At 36.5% G+C, this 24,110-nt stretch overlaps 1 protein-coding gene and 1 pseudogene across 2 annotated transcripts in view; one reads left to right on the top strand and one right to left on the bottom strand.

The window, feature by feature from the left end:
* Positions 1-24,110, bottom strand: part of NUP205 (nucleoporin 205) — a 68,969-nt gene that overhangs the window by 25,771 nt on the left and 19,088 nt on the right. For both annotated transcript variants that reach the window (XR_004986269.1, XM_036427854.1), the window contains exons 11-26: positions 23,264-23,414; positions 21,838-22,043; positions 19,847-20,029; positions 18,682-18,732; positions 17,859-18,068; positions 15,080-15,179; positions 14,592-14,729; positions 12,055-12,244; positions 11,221-11,341; positions 10,079-10,160; positions 9,626-9,790; positions 8,919-9,043; positions 3,717-3,831; positions 2,008-2,157; positions 1,119-1,190; positions 636-793 (exon numbers count right to left, since the gene is read on the bottom strand). Coding sequence is in view for 1 of the 2 variants with exons in the window: in XM_036427854.1 (XP_036283747.1) it covers positions 636-793; positions 1,119-1,190; positions 2,008-2,157; positions 3,717-3,831; positions 8,919-9,043; positions 9,626-9,790; positions 10,079-10,160; positions 11,221-11,341; positions 12,055-12,244; positions 14,592-14,729; positions 15,080-15,179; positions 17,859-18,068; positions 18,682-18,732; positions 19,847-20,029; positions 21,838-22,043; positions 23,264-23,414 (2,217 nt within the window). In the remaining variant the exon portion in view is untranslated. The remainder of the gene's footprint in view (positions 1-635; positions 794-1,118; positions 1,191-2,007; positions 2,158-3,716; positions 3,832-8,918; positions 9,044-9,625; positions 9,791-10,078; positions 10,161-11,220; positions 11,342-12,054; positions 12,245-14,591; positions 14,730-15,079; positions 15,180-17,858; positions 18,069-18,681; positions 18,733-19,846; positions 20,030-21,837; positions 22,044-23,263; positions 23,415-24,110) is intronic.
* On the top strand, positions 5,911-7,291 carry LOC118714510 (annotated as a pseudogene).

Below are 24,110 nucleotides of genomic sequence, written 5' to 3'. Positions count from 1 at the left end.
TGGAGCTCTACCCTGTTCCCTCACCAGCTGGCCAACCTCCTGCATCCCTCCCCTGCCCTGATCATGCACCAGTGGGGTCCCTTGGCCCAGCCTGCACTCTCTTGCAATCCAGGACCCCTCGGGAGCTGTTAGAGAACTGGTTTCGGCCCGATCCCACAGGCCAGGCCAAGGGACCCCACTGGTACACAAATCCGTGCACCAAGCCTCTAGTTATAAATTAGAATTTAACTGATAAATTCATTTATTTGTTTAATCCTAGATAAATTCCTCCACTTTAGACCTATATAGATATATTCCTCCACTTTAAACCTATATTCACAAAATGCAATTTTGTGACAGATGATGAACATAAATATGCTATAAATCCAATAACATTTTAAATAAAGTTTTAAAATTATATATTAAAAAACCATACACTCCATAGTTATAACTTGATGGCACGACTATTAAGAGACAGGTGATGAGAAACTTTTTAAACAGGTAAAGGTAGTGTGGTCTATTCAGTTTGACTTCTCAACTATTTGAAAACTAAAAACCACAGTCCAATAAACCAGTATTCTATCAGAAAACAATAATTGCACAATTGTATTTTTGTCTGATAATTCAGTCTGCACACACTTGAAAATCATCCTTACCTTAACATTGCAGACTGTCTGTCCCCGTAAATTCTTGTGTTCACAATTTGCTATTACTTGTTCAATCTGGACCCGATCAAAGAAATCCAACTGCAAAGGCTCAGGAATCTCCTGACTGAAGTCAATTGAGTCAAGAATACTTAAAATTTTTCGACGTACTGTAAGTAATAAAAAATAGTTCAAGTTTACTTGGGACAGTGGAGAAGAGGAAACCACCATACTCAAAGCTAGTGAGTGCTAAGTTCAAAAAGGGCATCAGTCTGGAATATTAAATAAACCTAATTTTATTTTTAATACATCCATTTGCAAAAATATTTTTTTTCCCATCCTGTCATCCTACTTATAACATATTTTGGATGACAATCCTTTATACAGCTTTTCTATACCAGTTAAGAATTTGAAGACATGGGCATAATATTTCTAGAAATTTTAAGCAATTTAAATATATATCTATAAATTTATCATGAATTCAAAAGGCTATACCTTTTGTAGTCGTGTCAAAGTGAAGGAACCCAGAGACAGACCTATTTTCATCTTCTACTCCTCCTTCACCATCTGTTGGAACATCAATAACAACAGGTCAGAAAAAGAACAACATACTTGTAAATTTTTTTGAAAATAACAAGCATAAAGTATTTTATTTCTAGGTCATTGTTACTAGGTCAAAGAGCCCTTTGCAAAGAGATAATTAAAATGCAAAGATGATGAGGACATACCAACAACATTCCTCTAGTTCTTTCTGTCCCTCTGGGATCCACTTCACAATTATAAAGAGGACAATCAGAACTCCAAAGAAGCAGGACCCAATCAAGCAACCAGACAACCAAATGACTGGTCAACCAGTCGCTATGACACACACTGACCACCAGGGGACAGACACTCAACACACAGGATCAGGCTCCTTCCTGACTGAATGGGGCCTGCAAGAATCGGGCTCCTTCCTGTCTGGATCGGGGCTGCAGGGATTGGGCTGAAACTGGCTATCTGACATCCCCTGAGGGGTCCCAGATTGCGACAGGGCACAGGCCAGCCTGAGGGACCCCACCAGTGCATGAATCGTGCACCAGACCTCTAGTAAAAATATATTTTTAAAAAATACCTTGGGTCATGCTTGCTCTATGGACAAATTCCACTGAATATTTGTGTATATGATTACAGCAAAATTTGGATGCTTCTAACAATAATAAAATGACAATTACGGGATGATTTTCAAATTTTGTGTTTTAAGAAAAAAAATTCTACGTTTTAAGCAAGGTGGAAAGAACTTGCTTGGCCTACAATCACATAGGAAGCACGAGATTCAGATTTGTGCCTGCATTCACCCAGACCAGTTAGCAGCACAATAAAACAATGTCAACATTCACATGTTCACCTGAGTATGGTTTCACTGGCATGTCATCCAGCAAGAGGTGTAGGAGCCTCTGGGTGTGTGACCGCTGACGATTCAGAGACGTTACCCTTAGTTCTATGCAGGCAGTCTTCATCAGCCATGACATCTGGTTCAACATAGATATTTCATATTCTGGAAATTAAATACATAGTATAGTTTCCCAAAAAATAATACAAGATCAGAACAGACCTAAATACCATAACTTTTCAGATATATTCCCATGCAACATAGATAATTATTTATGAAAATTGGCAACACAATAATTTATCTCTGTATAATTAAAAAAGAAAAAAGTGAATAAAAAATCTGATGGACAGAATAAACTGGTGAATATAATAGAATCAGGGGGGGCATAGAAAGGGAGTGGACTGACAATTCTCGCAGGGAACGGGTGTTGGGGGTGCAGAAAGAGACTGGACAAAAATCGTACACCTGCCGAAACCGGTTTGGCACAGTGGTAGAGCGTCGGCCTGCAGACTGAAAGGTCCCAGGTTCGACTCCGGTCAAGAGCATGTACCTGGGTTGCGGGCACATCCCCAGTAGGGGGCGTGCAAGAGGCAGCTGATCGATGACTCTCTCTCATTGATGTTTCTAACTCTGTATCTCTCTCCATTCCTCTCTGTGAAAAATCAATAAAATAGATTTTTTTTTTTTAAATCGTACACCTATGGATAAAGACAGTGGGGGGAGGAGTAAGGGCAGAGGGTGGGGTGGGAACTGGGTGGAGGGGAATTATGGGGAGAAAAAAGAGAAACAATTGTAATAATCTGAAAAAATATTTATTTTAAAAAAATAATAAATAAATAAATAAGTAAGTAAGTAAAAATAATCTAGCCCGGCTGGGTGTGGCTCAGCGGTTAAGCGAAAACCCAGGAACCAGGAGGTCACTGGTTCGATTCCGGTCAAGGCATATGCCCAGGTTTTGGGCTTGATCCCCAGTGGGAGGCATGCAGGAGGCAGCCAATAAGTGATTCTCTCTCATCATTAATGTTTCTATCTCTCTCTCTCTCACATCCTTTCTCTCTGAAATCAATAAAAATATATATATATTTATATATATATAAAATATATATATTATATATACATATATGTTTTATATATATCTATATATATATAAAACATATATGTATATATAACATATATATTTTTTTAATCTAAATTCCAGGATGTTCTTATATAAATATTTTTTTAGCCTTCAATACAATTTTAAATTTTTATTTATTAGGAAAATGATCTGACAGACTATTTTCTTCCAATATTAAATTTTTAAAAATGTTTTTATTGATTATTTTAGCAAGAGAGGAAGGGAGAGGCACAGAGAAATAAAAACACTGATGAGAGAGGAACATCATAGATCGGCGGCCTCCTGCAATGCCCCCTACTGGTAACTGAGCCTGAAACCCGAGAATGTGCCCTGACAAGGAATCAAATTGTGACCTTCTGGTTCATAGGTCGATGCTCAACCACTGAACCACTCCAGCTGGGCTGACAGACTATGTTTTAAAATAATTTTGTGCTAACAGCTAAAACATTGATCTTAACTTAGCACAAATTACAAAAGCAACCCAAAGTAACAAGCAAGTAGCCAAAAGAACACAGACTTCCACAATTGTAATTACAACCCCAAAGTGTTACATAAGTAAAACCATTCAACATGGACTTTGCAAATTTAAGAAAAAATAATGTCCTACCTTTGTTAGAAAAAGGTAAATGTTGCAACTGAGAAAATAAGAAATCCTGGCTGGTTCTCAAATATCTCATAGTAGGACCAGATGTATCAGAGCATGCACATAATTGATATATCACCTTAAAAATGAAAATAAGAGAATCCCCAAGTCAATGTTTTGTTTTTGTTATACATCTTAAGATAAAATGTAAGCTTAGATCTACTACCATAAGTGGAAACTAAGATCCACCACCAACTCAAGCTAAATGGATAAACACAAGCATAAAACTTAGAAGCTGAGAGAGTTATAAGCAGTCTCTAGCACCTTAATTAAAAACGATACATTAAGATACAATTGAGTGATGAAGACATTGCTATAGGACTAATCTTGAAATCACCCTAAATATATTTATTAATACATATAGCTAATTAACAATTTTTAGTATTTTTACTATTAATAGTAGCAAATTACTTGGAAGTAAGTTGGGAAACTATAGTTATTTTATCCCAACTTCCCAGAAAAATAATAAACTTACCAGGATTGAAGCAATGGAAAAATTACAAAGAGGTACAGATTCAACTAAATAACGAATATAAACTCTAAATAAAATTTAACAGAAAATAATTGAATAAGGAAAAAAAGCTTGTATATCAAATATAATAAAAAGTGAATAGCTATAATATATATAACGATCTCCACTAAATATGAATATGAATATCATCAAGAGATCCAAATAGATAAAATGGCAAAAAACATTTTGCATGAGAAAAAAATAAAAATAGCCAGGAATCAAAGAAAAATGTTCAGTAATTTGAGAGCACTAAGGCAATAAGATAGGCCTCTACTGAAAAATCAGCATCATTTTTAAATGCAAAGAGTAAATCCCAGTATTTAGCAAAATGGTAGTGAAAACTTTCATTCACGAGTAATTCATTTTATAACTATTTATTCAATGTTTTCCATGTACCAGGCACCATTTAAGAACTCTAATTGTTATGATTACTTCAGAATTAAAATATGAAGTCGTAAAACTATTCATGTCCTTTGACCCAACACAGTCTATACTCATTATTTACACAGTCTGCACTTGCAAATTCATCTACGTGAAAAATTTATTTATAACTCCAAAACCAATACTCTCATGCTTTTGCCATCATTCATGGAAAGGCATCAAGCAGCAAAAAAAGTTGAGTCGCATAGTTTGCATGCTCTCAGCTAAGACTAAATAGAGCAATGCAAATTGTATTATAGAATCCATAATAGCCTTAAATAAGTGTCCTTCCCCTAGTCTGCTTTGTGCTTTTAGTTAGTGCTTTTCCTAGTTAAAACGGCCCCTCAGCACAGTGCTGGAGTGATGTGTGGTGTTTCTAGCGGGGAAAGGCTGTGCTGGGCCTTACAGAGAAGTTACCGGTGTTAGGTAAGCTTCCTTCAGGCACAAGTTGTAGTGCTGCTGGCCGTGAGTTCAATGTTAATAAGTTAACAGTAAGGACATATGAAATTGTATATGTAAACAGAAACACACATAAAACAAAGTTATCCATCAGTTGACAAAAATGTTGAAACCAGGGGCTTGCAAGATTCTGACCCAGTTTTCCCTAGTAGCAATGGTTCAATATTAGCCAAATCAGTGTTCACTGTAAATACATAAAACAAATTGATAGCTGGCTGTAAATCCATATCTAGAAATATATTCTTAATAATACAAAGCGGGGGGCAGGGGGAGTAGGGGAGGACACCTGTAAATAACCAAAATGTAATTTATATTGTAGCTGCACAGTAAGTTTATACACCGAGAGAATAACCAAATAAACAGTATATGTACACAAGAAAAAAGATAAGGAACACAAGGTAAAAAATAGTTGTTAAACATGTATTCTTGTTTTTCAAACAACCTTGACATTGTTTTAATGCTCTATAAGCAAATGAAAATTTGATAAGCTAATTTGAACTTATCATGACAAAACAAAAACCAGTTATTTGTATTAAATGGCCAGTTAAGAAGATACAGGAACAGATCCTTAAAGATGTGGGAAAGGTAATGCTATTCCGGGAGAAGGACACAAAAAGTGAGTCCTCACAGCAAGGCCAGGTGGGAAAACTCTCCATCCTTACAAAGAACAGAGCAGCCGCCTAGTCTTCGCCGGCAGCTGCTCCTGGGTTTCAGATGCCCGCGTCCCCAAGGTGCTGAGCCCGCTTCCAAAGGCACCAGCAAGTCAAAATGTCATGCTCACCCCCCGCTCTCCCCCAAGCTAAGCCCTCGAAAGCCAGTAACCACTAAGTATTCTTCGGGAGGCAAGTGAGTTGGTCAAATTATCTTAGAATTGTTTGCAGATATTGTACCCAAAACTGCAGAAAATGTTCATGTATTGTGTACAGAAGAAAAGAGCCATTGGACTCACCACTGGGCAACCTCTCCATTTCAAAGGATGCCCATTTCATTGAATTATTAAGACATTTATGATTCAGGGTGGAAACCTCTCAAACCAGAATGGGACAGGTGAAAAAAGTATATAGAGTGAAAAATTTATAGATAAAAATTTTAATATAAGCATGGCAAATGCAGGCTGCAGTACAAATGGTTCTCAGCTCTTTATCACAACAGTTCCAACTCCTCATTGGATGGGAAGCATGGTAGCTAGCCAAGTTATTAAAGGAATGGGTGTGGTAAGAATTCTGGAAAATGTAGAAATGAAAAGTGAAAAACCTGCCAAATTGTGCATTATTGCAGAATGCAGAGAACTGAAGGAAGGGGATGACTGGGGAATATTCCTAAAAGATGGCTCTGGTGACAGTCATCCAGATTTCCCTGAGGACGTAGGTACAGATTTAAAAGATGTAGATAAAATACCATTAATAAGAGAAGACTTAAAAAAAAACATTGGGCTGAAACCGGTTTGGCTCAATGGACAGAGCATCGGACTGCGAACTTTGATTCCGGTCAAGGGCATGTACCTTGGTTGCAGGCACATCCCCAGTAAGGGGTGTATAAGAGGCAGCTGATCGATGATTCTCTCTCATCAATGTATCTAACTCTCTAACTCTCTCTCTTCCTCTCTGTAAAATATCAATAAAATATATATATTAAAAATAAATTAAAAAAACAACAACATTAGGACAATATACAGGTGATGTATTATAAAATTGTACACCAATGTCACCCTAATAAATTCAATAAAAAAAGGGGAAAAAACATTAGAAATATTTGTCTCAATCCAGAACTGGGAGATAGTCATTAAAACATATACAAAAGTTTTAAGATTTGTGGAAGGTTCAAAGACTGTAAATGAGAAAGCAGAGAGATCAAAGCTGCAACCTGTAGCTTTAAGCTGCATGCCGAACACTGATGCTTGTAAACTGAAGATATCAAATTGACAGGGAGCAATTGACAATTGTTTGGAGGCTCTTGAAATACACCAATCAAATAGCAAAGTTCTGTACTACAGATGCAAGCATTAAAAGAATACATCAAGCATTGGCTGCTCTTAAGAAAACTCAGGAGATAGCACCGGAAGATAAAGCTATGCGAGCAGAATTGCTGCAAGTCCAACAAAAGATAAAAGCACAGAAAGAAGGGAACGTATGCAAAAATGTTTGCTTAATAAGAAATTCAGTTTTGCTTAAATATTACATATTGATTATATAAGAGCAATAAGAAAATTTAAGGGGAGTTGTCTAGTATATAGGATCCCTAATGGATTGCCTTTGGTACTTCAGTTCCCCGTTGCTTCCAGTTTAAAAATACTAATATGGGTTCACTCTTAATAAAAGTATTATAAAGTAAACAAATGAAAAAATAAAAAGAGAGCATAGGCACAAGGCTCAGTTTCCACTTTTTCACCCACAAAGTCTTGTATTGTTGGATGATGAAGGTATCGATAAGACCAAAATATTTCACTTTATTACACTTATTTAAACAAACAAGCTCTCTTTAGAGATGTTTGACTTTCAAGCATAAACCTACAGGTAAAGGAAGCACCTTTCATTAAAAATGGACCAATTCTTCTTCCTAACATGCAAATTCTGACTCAGCAGGTCTGGAGTGGGGCCTTAGCTCCCAGGTGGTGATGCTGTTGATGTTGGACCACGTTTTGAGTAGCAAAGTCACAGAGCAATATTTAATAAATTGGCAGGCTGAGGGTATAGACATGTTTTGTTTGGCCAGTACAGTGTTTTAAAACCTGAGGATCTGGCAAACCAGGGCCTGCATTCCAACATGAAAAAGACCAGGGAACTGAGAGCAGGGCAAGTGCTCTCTAGTTATCAGCCTCTCCTCTCCCCCTTCCCTACCTTTGTGTCTGATCTGGCTTCAGTCTCTTACTTCACCTGCCTAACTCCCTCAGCTTACTTAGATGACTAAGCTTACCCACTGCTTCTACCTGCGTATGCCAAATTCTACAACACTGTGCTAAACAAAATGCACATAAAGTTTATGCCCCTTCTAAGGAAGAATTAATTATGAGTCAAAGAAAGACCTAGCTGTAGTTAGTACTTACAGTGAAAGGCCGTTTGGACAGCCAGAGGACAGAAGAAAATAGTAAAGAATTACAAAATGAAAAACAAAAATAACAAAAATATCTATGTCATTAGAAGTTAATGATGCTTTTCTTGGCATAAAATGTGAACTGGGATGCCACTTAAACTGAGAAACTAGTTGCATCTTATAAAGACTAGCTCTAAAACTGCTTGTGAAATGAATAAATCAAAAACTGAACACAAGTCTAAAACACAAGTAAAACAAGAGTTTTCACTATAGTTTAAACTTAACACTAGTTTGACTTTCTACCACCTTGCATAAAACTATAGGGCTGCATAAGTTACATTAGTGCTTAAAAAGTGCTTTCCCTTACATTCTCATTTACGCCCATTCCAAAGATCCAAAATCTTAAGAAATTTCATGGCATGCCCATGGTGTCTTAGCTATTAGGGGCAGAGACGGGAACCAAAAAGAAGCAAATGGAAACGCGGTATCATTGGCAAGTTTCTACACCACTTGGTCAAAATCCATCTCAAAAATCCAATTTCATCCATTTTTCAAGTGATTTTTAGATCTATAGGATCTTGGAATTTGTGTGTTAACGATTTTATCCATAAATGGAAGGCTGGTCAAACTACCAAATGAATTCATTTCAACTCAGTCTTACTGTTATACTTTCATTTCTGTGATATATTCAAGCATCTAGTTCAGTTTCTTCTGTTAAGTGCTAACAAGTGCACCCTGCTGCATACCTGGTAGCACAGCTCAGCAAGTTGAGGAGATTCTCTCACTGCCACCGGGCCTGTCCTTCCTTCAGTTCCTTTCTCCAAGATGTTTAAGATGGCATGAAGGCACGTCCGAGGGCAGCCTAACACTCCTACATGAGACCAAGAGAAAATTTAACTTGTCTTAAAATGTCTGCATTAAAGACCTGAAAATACCTCTACAAAAGTTAGATTCCTTAAACATCTCCTCTATTATAAAAAGCATTACAAACACTGATATAAAAATTTATAAATACAAATTTTCTAAGGGTTATTAGTTTGTCCAGACTTTAAGTCCTAAAGATTGATCCATCTCTCTACATTATTATTTCTTTCAGTGAATTATCCCATGAGCCCAGCATTCAATAAATGAATAACTTCCCTGGCTAGTCTGGCTCAGCAATTAGACTGCTGGCCCGTGGACTGAAAGGTTATAGGTTCAGTAATGGTCATACATCAGTTGCAGGCTCAATCCTCAGCCCCATTTGGTGTGTATGCGGGAGGCAATCAATTGATGTGTCTCTTTCACATCAATGTTTCCCTCTCTCTCTGTCTCTTTCCCTCCCTTCCACTCTCTAAAAATCAATGGGAAAATTTACTTGGGTGAGGATTAACAAAAACATAAAAATAAAAATTACTAACTTAGCTACATAAATATGAAAAGCAATAAATGCCTATGTATCTTATAGCTCTACCTGGATCTTGTAGGTTTGTGGTACTGACAGGTTTCTTCAATTCAAAGCCCAATAGGTAGAGAGCAAGACTGGGTGGATTGCGCTCCAACGAGGTGATGAGAAGATTCAAGATATGGATTCTTGTTTCATGACGGATTCCAGCTAATTTCTTTTCAAATTCTGAACCTTAATGTAAAAATCATAAAACAAAATTACAAAACAATAAAAAGTGGACAATAAGTCAAATTTAAAACTTTTATTCCAAGCCTCCATGTTTTCTCTGGTTGCAGTTTACCTGGTTAGCCATCACACTGAGTTCTGATTTGTTAGGAGGTTTCCCAAAAGCCTTATACATTTATGCTAGCAAATTCTCTAATTTCTCTTATATCATCACTAGACAGATAAGAAACAGTTTCCTTTATATAGGAAGTGTTTATATAAAATAAAAAATATACATATTAATCTAAGACTTACCCTCTTCTAGACGCATAAATTCGTCTGTATCTTCACTATCCAAGCACTCCACAAATCCAGCCATCAGCTTCTGACTTATACTCTGAAGTCATATGAAGATAAAAGAAATTATAAAGTTATAGAAACTATAATAAACATGATATATATTCATAAACATTTGTATATAAAGAAAAAAGGCAAATCTGCACCAAGTATTTAGGTTTTAATTACATTTTTAATTAATAGAAAACTCAGATTCTTAAATTGCCTTGAGTTAGCTTTCTATAAAAATAAAGAAACAAAATTTTTAACTTTATTGTTGAAAGTATTACATAGGTTCCCCTTCCCCCCACTGACCTCTTCTAGCCCACCTTCACCCCACCCCAGACCTCCACCACTCTACTGTCTGTGTCCATGGGTTATGCATATATGCACACAAGTTCATTGGTTGATCTCTTCCCACTGTCATCCTAATTTTCTTTCTCAAAGAATCAAATTAGTTTAAAAAATATATCATTAAATTGTTGTTTTATGACCTCTTCATTACATACTAAATCCTATGGAATTTAACTAAAATATAAAATAAAATTCTCATCTTACATCTAAAATCCTCATCTTTAGAAATCTACTACTTAACCCTAGTTTTATATTTCTGGGCTGAGAGATTAGACACTACCCAATCTGCATAGGAAATTTAGCAGGATATTAAAAGTAATATCAAATGAAGTAACACAAATGCGGATCATCAGAAATCCATAGAAGTAGACAGCTCCCAACAGTGAGACACACTCAGCAGTGCAGAGGCTCACTTGGAACAGAGCTGACTGACAGAGGGTGAAACAATAGATGCAAAAAACAAACAGAAGTTGCACTTACAACCTAATTACTTTAAGTTCAGAGTAGCAACAGTTTCATTAGACATTACAATCACATATTATATTTAGATAGTATAATCAATTCTATAGTCTATGTAATATCACTGTGGTATTGGTTAATTTCTTCAACTATAAAGCACAGCTCTTTATACAAGTAGGTTTTCACCCAGCATACATAAGTACACTTACTCTTGGAGACTTTTCCCACAAACAATACAATTACTCCATAGACATGGTGACTTCCGTATGAACTCAGATGCACCAAAAATTAACAACAAAATCAGTTACCTGGTCTTGTGTGAAATCTCCAACCAATTTTATCTGAATATTGGTGTTGCAAGAGATACAGCAGAGGATCTTGGCACTTTCAAAAGCCAATTCTGGATTAGTATTGCCATGATACAGGTATCTTTAAAGCAAGAAAACATTTGAAAAATAATATAATGAGATCTGGCTTCTCACTTGTCGCAATAAAGAATATCTAGAACCAGGGCTTCTCCCACCCATAGAAAACTTTTGGGTAAATTAGACAACGGTTTTCCCTTCTAACCACATTCAGCTTCTTATGGGTTGAATCGTATTCCTCCAAAAGTCCAAAGTTGATATCTAAACCCATAGTAACCTTGGGAAATAGGGTCTTTGGAGAGGTAGTCAATCAAGTTAAGATGAAGTCATCACAAAGGGCCCTAAGGACTAGTGTCCTCACAGAAAGGAGACATTTGAACATTGACACACATAGAAAAGATGCAATGGAGAGCTGAAGGCTGAGATCAGGTGATGCTTCTTCAGTCCAGGAACACCAAATAATGCCAGCAGACAACCAGAAGCTAGAATATAGACAGAGAAGTGTGCTCCCCAGTCCTATCCTCCAAACAACCACTTCCCTTACAGGAGACAAACAACATTAAGATTATATCATTTTATACTAGAATAAAACATAGAATAATTAGAAAGAAAAAAATGTAAAGTAATTAAAATCACAGGAGAAAGAGAAGGCAAGAACAAAATAACGCAAAAAAAAAAAAAAAAAAAGTACATTACAGATCTGGCCAGATTTGGAAATCAAAGCTAGAATCCCACCTGATTCATTTTGTCATTTTTCTACCTACAACTATAGCTTACCTGGCAATATTCACCACATTATCAGCCTTCTTAGTTCTGGGATTGATTCCCTGCAAAAGCTGTTCTAAAGGAGAGACTATCAGAGCCAGTTGACTCTCTCTTAGAAGATCCATGAAGAGATTTTCCTTTTGCAAAGTAAGATTGAGAAGTGCAAGGCAATGCTGTACCGATTTCTCTAAGTGTTTCTTCCCTATAAACCAAAAATGGGCATTAGAAAGTTCCACATGAATAGTAGAAACTCATAGACAAGTCTTAAGAAAACAGATAAGGCCTGGCCAGTGAGTCTCAGATGGAGCACTATCCATGCACCAAAGGGTCACCGGTTTAATTCACGGTCAGGGCACATTTCCAGGTTGTGGATTCAATTTCTGATCAGGGCACATAGAAGAGGCAATTGAGTGATGTTTCTCTCTCACACAGATGTTTCTCTCTCTCCCTTTCTCTAAAGTCAATAAAAACGTATCATAGGGTGAAGATTAAAACACAGACATACATACACACACACACACACACACACACACGCGCGCGCGCGCGCGCACACACACACACACACACACACACACACACAGTTCTGGATTCAAAAGGTTTTCAAGTTCTCAAACTTTCAGCAGCAACTTCTCAAAACTGTTCACCCATGCAAATTATGGTAATTTTTGTGACTCAGATTCCTTTTATGCAATGGCTTCTAGGTCATTTTGTTTTGTTTTGTATTTATTGTTGATCCTCACTTGAGAATATTTTCCATTGATTTTTGGAGAAAGTAGAAGGGAAAGGGAGAGACAGAGAGAAACATTGATGTGAGAAAGACACATCGATTGGTTGCCTCCCACATGTGCCCCCACCAGGGCTGGGATCGAGCCTGCAACTGAGGTATGAGCCCTTGACCTGAATGGAATCTAGGACCCTTTAGTCCTTGGGATGACACTCTATCCACTGAGTCAAACTGGTTAAGGCTAGGTCACTTTTCCTGTACATTTTCCCTAACTATTTAGAGCAGTGATTTTCAACTAGTGTGCCACAAAAAAAAAAAATCTTAAACCATGCAATATCTGACTGTTTAATCACGGGCATCGACCTCTTTTCCCTTAGATTGTCAAATTAAAAAAAAATAAAAAATGACAACAGCCAACGCAACAATAGCCAGCCAGTGTGAATGAATCAAAATTACAACTTTTTGTCCTAGCTGGATAGAGCATCGGCCTGTGGACTAAAGGGTCCCAGGTTCCATTCTGGCCAAGGGAACATGCTGGGGTTGCAGGATCAATCCCCCCAGTAGGGGGGCGTGCAAGAGGCAGCCAATCAATAATTCTCTCTCATTGATGTTTCTCTCTATCCTTCTCCCTTCCTCTCTGAAATCAATAAAAATATATTTTTTAAAAAATGAAATTAAAAAAAAAACTACAACTTTTTTATCAGATAGGCAAAAAATATATTATTTGGTGTGATGATGGATTTTAGTAATTAGTTTATGTGTGCGTTAAGATGGAAAAAGTTGAAAATCAATGATTTAGAGCCAATGGTTCTTAGGCATATAGAGGGTAGAGGCCTACAATCCATAGGACAGCCCCTACAACAGAGAATTATTCAGCCCAAAATGTCAATGATGCCAAGGCTGAAAAACTAATTTAGGGATACATACTCATTATGAAAAATCTGGGAAATAAAGAAGCTAAAAACTTAAATAAGGATCACATAATACCATCATTCAAATTTAAAATACATGGGCTCTGAAGCCAAGCTGCTGAGGTTCAGATCACAGTCCTGGCACTTGCTAGGGAGGATGGGAAACCTCTGTGTGCATCAGTTTCCTTATTTATTAACTGGAAATAATAGTATCTACCACACAGAGGGTGAGTACAGATTAAGTGCATTAATACATGAAATGCGCTTTAAAAGGCTCAAAATGCAGAGTAAGCAACCAATAAATAGTAACAATTATTTATTTAACATTATGTATCAGGCACTATTAGCAAGTGCTTTTACAAATATTATATGAAAAAATACGCCCAAACCGGTTTGGCTCAGTGGTAGAGCGTCGGTCTGCAGACTGAAGGGTCCCAGGTTCTATTCCGGTCAGGGGCATGTACGTTGGTTGTGGGCAGATCCCTGGTGGGGAGTGTGCAGGAGGCAGCTGGTCAATGTTTCTCTCTCATCGACGTTTCTAGCTCTCTATCTCTCTCCCTCTCTCTCTGTAAAAAATCAATAAAATATATATTTTTTTAATCTTTCAAATATTATATGGAAAAATAAACAAAAAGTACTTTACATTTAAATGTTAAGTATGTTAAACATGTTAAAGTGAAGGTCACTATAATTACCTATAAAGAATCTGCAGTGAGACAGTTATAGTGAGTCTCTTGTCCTTTACTATGCTTTCACTTTTAATATATTTTCATTGTATGACTCCCTGAAAACACTACTGTAGATAGAGATGTGAAAAAGAACTTCAGAGATCACTCGATTATTTCAAACCCTCAGTTTACAAAAGATACAAATACCAAAAATGTTTTTGAGACATAAGACATGCAGGCACGTACCAGGGAAAGGGGCATAGGTGTCCAGCTGCTTAACGCCTTCTTCCAGTAAACTAAGCGCAAGCTCCAACATGGGTGACTCATTTAGAAGATGATACATCAGGCTAAATCCTGGGGGCTTATAGGCTATGATTTCTTCTCCTAAATAGACAGTCCACGAGATGGTGAATTAGTATTTTTCTCACACTCCAGAATGTGAGAAATGCATGAGACAAAAATTAAATAGCATTTAAACAGATCAAGGCCACGTTTCAATTTAGAGACAATGATACAAACAGTATATAGTAGTAAATCCCCAAAAAGCTGATCTGCACACGGCAATCAGTCACCTGTCTCATTAACTCACTAAGAATCTGTAAGGCAATGTTCTTCGTCTTCCATTTCATAAAATGTTACTTTAATGGAAAAAATATGTATAAAATAAAATGTATAAATTATAAATAGTTTTATAAAAAGCTGACATCTTGTTTCAAAGTGATGGAATTAATTACCTTGTATTTCCACAAATTGGTCTACAAAATCTTCAAGTTGAGGCTCATAATCTCTGAGCAGTTTGTAAAACACCTCCAAAACAACTTCAGCAACTTCCCACTATAGAAAGATACAAATGTTTCAATAACAATAGTCCATGGTGATAGCCAGGCCAGCCCTTTCTTTCTCCAACTTTTCTCCAGAAATGAGTGAAGTCCATGTTTACTTTATTAATTTATACAAAGCAATATAGAAATCCCAATTCATTTTGCTTTATTTTGCTAAATGATAATGAACTGGCTAATTTTCCAAGGTAAAACATTTGTAGAAGCATTATTCTTAAAGAAATGTTCTACACCAGATATTTGGGCTTCATTAGAAAATCTAAAGCACTTCATACCTAGTCACAGTCCATTTATAATTAACATCCAATTTGGACACATATTCTCTAAGAATCTCATCAGGAAAAGATCTGAGAAATCATCCTCCTTTAATCACCCTATTTCCCGGGTGAAGTGACTGAATGGTTTCCACGAGACCATAAAGCTTGGCAGCAAACATGTGTGAGGTCAAGCCCTGAACTTCTAATCCCAGACCAGTGTTCTATCCTGTGGCTCTCGCCAAAGATGTTAACAAGACTTGTTAACTGTTAGGCTTGCCCCACAAGAACCCTTCATCACTTCTTTGTTAAAAATAATTTTCAAAACTATGTAACAGGAAAAATACAATGGTACAGACAGTAAAATTAAAACTTTATTTTAAAAATTAACTGCATAGAATTTTTAAATTGCTGAATTTGGTAATTATACACAGATTTGTTTTATAAGTTATTATTTAAAAATCATTATTTTCACTGCACATAATTTTATCAAGGCTGAGTTTGGGAATTGGGACTATATCATGATTTTTTTTAACTACTATTTTAAAGTTATTCACTTTTCTGTAGTTCCAAAAGGTCATTAATTTAAATAAAAAAGGTTTATCACCACATAATAATAGATTTCATGACTGATAATATACACATTGCCTCTAACACTCTACACATTTATCAAGCTATCTCAATCCAAAGCGCTGTTTTTGTAAAAAGCCAGTGTTCTAAGATAGAGTGCTGAAGTTAAACCTGAAGAAGACATTCAAGAGAAATCAATTCACAAAACTGAAGGAAAACTTCTTGGGATAAACATGTTGTGGAGAACTGAACTTAATAATGGCTAGGGAAAGCAGCAGCACTTGAAATGTAAACCTGCATGGGCGAAGGGCAGTAACACCCGGTAAGAGCGTGGATGACTGAAGCTCTGAACACTTAGGTCATAATGACCTTTTTAAGAAAAGAAAAATAAGATATTTAAAACAAATGCCCAAAAAATATCAGAACATTTTGTTAAAGAGATGACAATGATCAGCATCCATTATCCATCAAAATAACTTTTTATTAATGAGTCATTATTACTGAGTCATGATTACTATTATTGTTTTATCCATTAAGGGAACATACGTTACCAAGGTAATTCTAGAGACTAAATAAAATGTATACCCCTCTTGATGTTTATTTTTACTTCATGAGAAGCAAAAAATTATAAAGCAATTGACAAAAAAAAAACACTTCAGTTACCTGGGACTTAATTAGAAACAAACTATATATTTAGTGATAAGACAATGACTAAACTATGCTAGATACAAGTAATAATTATGCAGTTATTAAAAAGACTATTTTCAATTATTATTAGCACATGAAAAAGTCCTCTTATTATGGTTTAGTGGCCAAAAACAATAAAACTAATATAACTAATTATCTCAACTTAAGTACGTCTGCATAGGATAAAGACGAAGTAGTTATCTTCCTTTGGCAACAGGATTTCAAATGATATAATGTCTTATATTTTTTCGAACTATCCCAAATGAGAATAAACTTAAATCTCAAAATCATTAATACAAAAAAAAAAAGACACCAATAGGTTCAAAAACAGCAAACTATAAAAATAAGGTAGAAATGTACCTACAAGATACATCTAAGGGTATTCTGAGGGGGAATAAATAATATTATAAACTAAAGTAAATTACTATGCTTGATCTTAGCCAAAAGGCCAAGAAGCAATAAACTAAAGTGAATTATGTCAGAATCTAGAAAGGTCTCTTACATAGCTTAGCGGGTTATGCCCGGATCTGGAAGCAGAGTCCTAGGTTCAAGTCCTGGTCCTGGACTTTAGGCAAGTTCCTTAACCTTGCTAAGCCTCCATCTGTAAAATGGGAATATTACGTAGTAGTGCCTGCCTCACACTAACATTGGAGTTACATAAGATGATAAAAATGATAAACTCAGTTGTGATTGTGCTGCAACTTGAACTAATGTGCATAAATATCAATGCTCCCTCAGCTTCTATCCATGGCAGACACTTAAATAGTACACTTTTCCATAAAGTCAAAAGTGCTACTAGTCAAAATAAACTGGTGAAGGTTAAACTTATTTCAATCTCTAACCTCAATTATTCTAATAAAAAATAGTGTTTTCAATTGACAAAGCTGTAACATTTTTGGTTTTATTTTGGTCAAAGTTTGTTCAATTAAGAATATTGACTGTGAATTCATATCAATTAAATTACTCATTACTTAAAGTCAGTGCTTTAGTTTTAATGCCCAAAATTATTTTTAATGCATATACACTAATCAGATCATAGACATTTCAGTATTAAGACTGTGAAGCTTACTAACTTGCAAAAGCTAAAATGAATTTGTAGTATTTTATCTTAATAGAAAAAGCAGCAAAAAATGAATAAGGAAAAATAGTTCTCTGAACATAACCTTTTCAGCAGCTCTCCGGTAAGCTCTTGTGCGGAATCGGAGAAACACAGAATCTCTAAGGAACTGCAAATAAGGGTCAAAGCCAGGGGGCCGCAGTCCGGCACCCAAATTAGCAGGAAAGGAGCTCTCCACCAGAGTACTAATAAGCTGGCAAAAGGCCCTTGTCAACGGGTATTCTTCACACCGGGATTCTATTTCATTGAGTTCAACCTTTCAAAGAAAAATAAAGAAAAATTGATAACATAAAAATATCAGCTATATTAAGGTGCCAAGCACTTTGCAGACATTAACTCATTAATATTGTTGAAATATCACACCAAAAGACACAAAACAGATTATTACCATTATTCATTTAAAGAAACACAAAAGTATTATATACTTAATCTCAGCCAAAAGCCCAGGAAGCGACATAAAGTATTATATGAATCTAGATCAATCAGATGGAAGGATTTTAAATTCACACATATTGTTTCCAACTTTGAAGTAAAAGTAAAAATCTTAAGTGTTTCTTTAAGAAAGAAAGAGGAGCATAGAGAGAGAAGAAAAGAAACAAAGACCCACTTCAGGTTGACTCAAGTAACCTAATTAAATTGAGTTCAAATCAAACTTTCAGTCTGGATGGCTGCCATGTAACAACCTTTTCCAATACTGAAACCTAAAGTACTTTAGTTCTTTTTATTAAAAGTTTCAACACTGACCAGCAAACCCTTTAAATAAAATTAAATAGGAAAATTATAGAAATGTAATAGTGTAAGAATATTTCTTAGTCTTTCTATCATGTGAATGTATAAATATAGCATTCAAACTAAAAGGAAAACTTTACCTCTATACCAACAGCTTGCCTCTGGCTTGGAACCTTTACGGTTTGCAGTATCTTAAAATAATAAAAATGAGAAGTTAGGAGCATTCCTCATTCACCAATGAAAAGTAGTGGCTTTGCGATGTAACAGTCATATCCCCACCCACCACATCCACATATCTGACAATGTCAATCAGAACTGACAAATGAGAAGTCTCCATGGACTTCCATTAGCAATTGTGTCATGGTCGGACAGAACTTCCAATTACATGGGCTGGTAATTTCTAAGTGCACACAAGATGTGTTTTCTGCAAATTTCCTCTCAGATATTCTAGGAATGAATTTTAAAAAGATTTATGGGATGAAATCTCACCAGTGTTCTAGAAAACTAAGTACACTTGTTCAGAATAGGTTTCTCATGTGGGCAGAGTTTTGAGTTAAGATGTTCTATCCTGACCTTGCTAGAGGCAAACACAGTGTATAGTATAAATAATTATATTTCATGTCAAGCTACTTAATTCTCTTGCAAGTTGAGAATATACTATTAGGTGGAGGTCTTTTTAAAAAGTCTTTCTCTAAGGACAGAGTGTCTCATTAACATAACAAGGACACACGCTAGAACTTAATTAGAATATTTTTCTGCTTCCAAACAGTCACTTTTACGAATAATGTGTTAGATTCACGGGCTCCCTTATGTTGTATTACTTCTAAGACAAACACAAAGTCCTTCCAACCATTTTCCTAGAAATACCTCTATAAAGTACATACTTATTTTCTTTTACCACATATAGAATAACTAAACTTGACAGAAAAATTCCAATACGGCTTATATCTAAAGAAAGAAAAACAGGCACTCCCCACATTTAATGAGTTTAGATGACTTCTGAAGCCTTTATCATCCTGGTCTCAAGGACAAGGTTGAGGAATTCTGTCTATTCATTAATCTCTTACACTGAAAAACTAAACCTTAAGAGAAGAACCATACTCCAGGAAGCTAGTAAAGTTTTCACAGATCCAAGAGGAAAACCAAGCCTATTAGTTTCCAATGCTCAGGACGGAAATGGTAACTTTTCACTTGAGAAGTTCACGGCATAAGTTTCAAATTGGATGCTCTTGCTTCTGTAAATATTATCAAGCCTCACTTCCCAAACTATACTAATGTAAATAAACACAGAGCTCATAACACTACCTGAGTGTATTCCAACGACTGCCAGAGGAAAGCAGCAATCTCAGGCGATTTGCCAAAAGCAGCCAGAGTCCTCAGTAGTTCGGCTTTCAGAACAGGGGGAATACTGCATTGCAGGAGTCCCAGAATCACCACAACGGGGGTCCACTGAGGATGTTCACAGAGTGCCAGACGTGCATTTTCACTCTAAGCATTGGACACACACACAAAAAAACAAGAGACTTTCCATTTTGAAAAGCAAAGAAAAATGACCAGCAATCATGCAAATGGCTAGCATCTGCATCACAGGCTTAAGATGCCCTAAAATAAAGGTAAGCCAGTGGCTTAAGCTTGAAGTCTACCAATAGATCAAGTCACTAGCTCAGTCAGTGTAAAGAATGGAAGAGAAACAGCCTCTGTTGAATTACTTTGACAGCCCTAAGCATGGAAGACAATACATGCAGACATAAATGATCTGCCAGGTCACATAAATCTTACTGAGGTGCTCAAAATCCTTTCTGAAACAATGTAATATATTCCACTTGTAATACAACATATAAGTGGATGCATACTTGACATTTACTAATATATATGGTATCAAATATCACTCCATTTTAACTCAATGAGAAATAATGGCCTTTTTTTTTTTTTAAATCTTCACCCAGAGACATGTTTTTATTAATTTCAGAAAGACAAAAGTCAAGGGAAGGGAGAGAGAGAGAGATAGAGAAAGGGGGAGGGGGAGAAAACACTGATGCGAGAAAAGAACATGAATAGGTTGCCTCCCACACACCTGGGCCAGCGATGGAACCCGAAACTTAGGTATATGCTCTGACCAGGAACCAAACTCCCAACCTTTTTGGTGTATGGAACAATACTCCAATCAACAGAGCTCCTGGCCAGGGATAACGTTATGTTTGATGTTTAATAATGTTATGCATTATTGGGGAAGAAAAAGAGAAAAACTATTCCCATTCTTCAGTCAGAATGTTGAACTGAGCAACTTCTCTCTACTCAGGTGAATCATAGAAACAACTAGAAGAGACTTCTGAGCAGAAATATTATGTAATGAAAATAATGTATTTTTACAAAGACTAATTTGGTAGTGGTGGGTAAGATGGCTTGGTATAAGAAGAGAAAAGAAGAGTAACTGAGTAAATAACTTTTTAATTAAAATTCTTTTTTTAATATTTTTAAAATATATTTTTATTTCAGAGAAGAAGGGAGAGGGAGAGAAGGATAGAAACATCAATGATGATAGAGAATCACTGATGGCTGCCTCCTGCATGCCCCCTACAACCTGGTCATGTGCCATGACCAGTGACTGGGAATCGAACTGTGACCTACTGGTTCATTGGTTGACACTCAACCACTGAGCAACACTGGCTGGGCTAAAAATATTCTTTATGGGGCAAAGGGAGGAATGGGGACATCTGTAATAGTGTCAACAATAAATTAATTATGGGACAACACTCCATAATTTTAAAACCATTCTTTATGTACAAACACATCCACACCTATGCAGGGAAATTCTCTAGAAGGATGAGCACCCAACAACTAATTTTTATTTGTCCTTATGAATATTTTCTTTCAGGTTTAGGCTGTTATTTTCTTACATGCCTATGGCAATAAGCAGGGCTATCATAACTATACCTTCTAAAGAACTTAAGAGCAAAATTCTATAGGAGGCTTCCCATAAAGATGGCAGAGTAGGTCAATGCAGTGCTCACCTCCTCCAACAACCATATCAAAATTACAACTACATTACAGAACCATCCTTGAAGAGAACTCTTATAACTAAGGCTATAAATAAGGCAAATTGAAACTGGGTTATAAAATGAAATAAGAAACAAAACTAAATAAAACAAAACATAATTCTATATATGTGCTGAATTTATCACTAATACATATAGTGATATACAAGCTTAATAGACAAAAATATGGAGGCTCCTTAAAATGCCACAGTACTAGAAAGCAATAAAATTATACTCTCATGCTGTGGAAGGGTTACTTACCCAAGTAATGATGGTAGACGTGAGCTGTAAAAAAGCAATCAGTCCATCCTGCTCCTTCTGGGTGATGCCACGCGAAGGAAGGTGGCGGTAGTGGACACTGTCTGCACTAGGAAGATCCTTCCGGAGGTGTTCGTGGTAAAGCATTAAGGAGTGGAAAAAATGTTCCCAGGAAACAGGACTGCCCCCTGTTCCCTGAATATTCTCAACTGTAAAGAAAGACAACACAGAATTTTCTTTCAAAAATGTCTAAGCATTTGCTTGGAAATAGAGGAAGAAAACAAATTTAATAAACATGGCGTTTGTCCTAGATAAGTAGTGTGTTGAAAATAGATTAGGCCCCAGTGACGTGGCTGATAGGTTGAGAGTCGACCTATGAACCAGGAGGTCACAGGTTCAATTCCCATTCAGGGCACATGCCCAGGTTGCAGGCTCGGTCACCAGTAGGGGGTGTGCAAGAAGCAGATAATCAATGATTCTCATCACTGATGTTTCTATTTTCTATCTCTCTTTCCCTCTTCCTTCCTCTCTGAAATCAATTTAAAAATATATTTATTAATCCAGCTAGAACTCTGGATTAATCTGTCCTCAGGTCTAGGAATGGGTGGTGCCCATGTAAATGAAAAGATTAATTACTTTGGATGTTAGTTATCTATAATATTTCATATCCAGAGAGCTCCTCTGTGTTGTCATATAACTATACAGGGCTAATTCTCCCACCAAAAATCCCAAATGTTGAGTTTAAATTCTCAGAGAGAGAGATAACTAACAGTATATACTTGTAATGACACTGCTCATTACATACCAAGTACTGGGAGCAAAAGCCTAGCATATAAGACAAGCAAGCCAGGCAAATCACACTTCCAAACAAGGCTCCCCAAGTGCTAGCCCTTGTGACTTTGGGTAAATTACTTCTCTAACCTTAATTTCATATATAATATGAAAGTAATATCTACCTAATAAAGCAGATGTTTAATAAGTATTTCTTTCTCTTCCCTTTTGCAATGTTTTTGGCTTAACCAGACTCAAGTCTGAAAATTAAATGAGGAAATTGGGAGAGGGTCGAAAGAAAAACCATTAAGCACAGAAATTTAGAAGGCATGCACTCATTAAAGATATCAAAATTAAGTGGCAAGGGGATATAGTTTGCTTTGAGCACCAGATATGTTCTTCAAAATTGTTAATATTAATTTTCATTTCTTAAGCTTAACTGTATTTTATAAAGCAAATGGGAAATTCCCCAACCTGTGAAAACATAGTCAAGGCACCACTGTGCATAAAGCCACTGTGTGTTACTTTCCATTATTATAAAAATAACTTATACACTTGGTAGAACCTATCACAAATAAACAATATTCTTTAACAGAAAGGGGAATACTGAACTAAAGAATGTTACAACAAATTTAAACAACATCTAGATTGTTCTTACCATGACTACTACCATTGACTTTGAGCAGGCTAAAACAGTAGTGGGCACACTGGGGCCCATTGGCCAATCCCTGGAGCATTTTCAGATAAGGAATATAAATAGTTGGAGGCAACAGGTCACCCATTTGTCTAACAAACTTTGACAAGACAACCTGAAATAGGTAGAAACCATTAGTTTACATAAAGCATATCTTAAATTTAAGGCAACAGGGACAAGCTAATAAAGACTACATATTAACTAAAACTAATTAAGTACTCTGATTTAACCCCAAAGCCAAAATAATCTGGTATTCTACTTAGGAAAATTTGTGTTTTTTTTAAGCTTGTCATTAATAATTTAAATATCTCAATGTCTCAGAACATCAGACTATTCACATTCTAAATATGCCAAGCAATTGAAGAAACTTACCCATCCAAAATTAACCAGCAAATTCAAACATATACCTGGAAATCAGTTACTAAATTCTAATCAAATCCTATCTAATAAAGAGGGAATATGCAAATTGACTATTACACCGTAACAAGATGGCTGCAACCACATAACAAGCCTTAAGGAGCAATCAGCAGGGACCTGAGGCTGCGTGGTGCTGGGCTGGGTCAGGGGACCTCATGCCGCGCCCTCCACCCAGCACCAGGCCAGGGGAACTGAACCTGTGCCCAAAGCCCCAGCAACGAGCTGTGGGTTCTGAGGCTGTGCCCAGATCCTGGTGCCATGTGGGTGGGGGGGGGAAACACACCTGAGGCCACACTTCCCACCCGGTGGCGCTTAATGGGGGTGGAGTTGGCTGGGTCTGGATCTAGCCCAATGGGGGAGGGGCAGGCTGGGCCTGGGTCTGGGTCTCAGGCAA

The sequence above is a fragment of the Pipistrellus kuhlii genome, unplaced genomic scaffold (genome assembly GCF_014108245.1).
Source record: "Pipistrellus kuhlii isolate mPipKuh1 unplaced genomic scaffold, mPipKuh1.p scaffold_m20_p_10, whole genome shotgun sequence".
NCBI classification, from domain to species: Eukaryota; Metazoa; Chordata; class Mammalia; order Chiroptera; family Vespertilionidae; genus Pipistrellus; species Pipistrellus kuhlii.
Note: the sequence above shows the minus strand (reverse complement) of the source record. Positions and strands in the feature narration are given on the sequence as shown.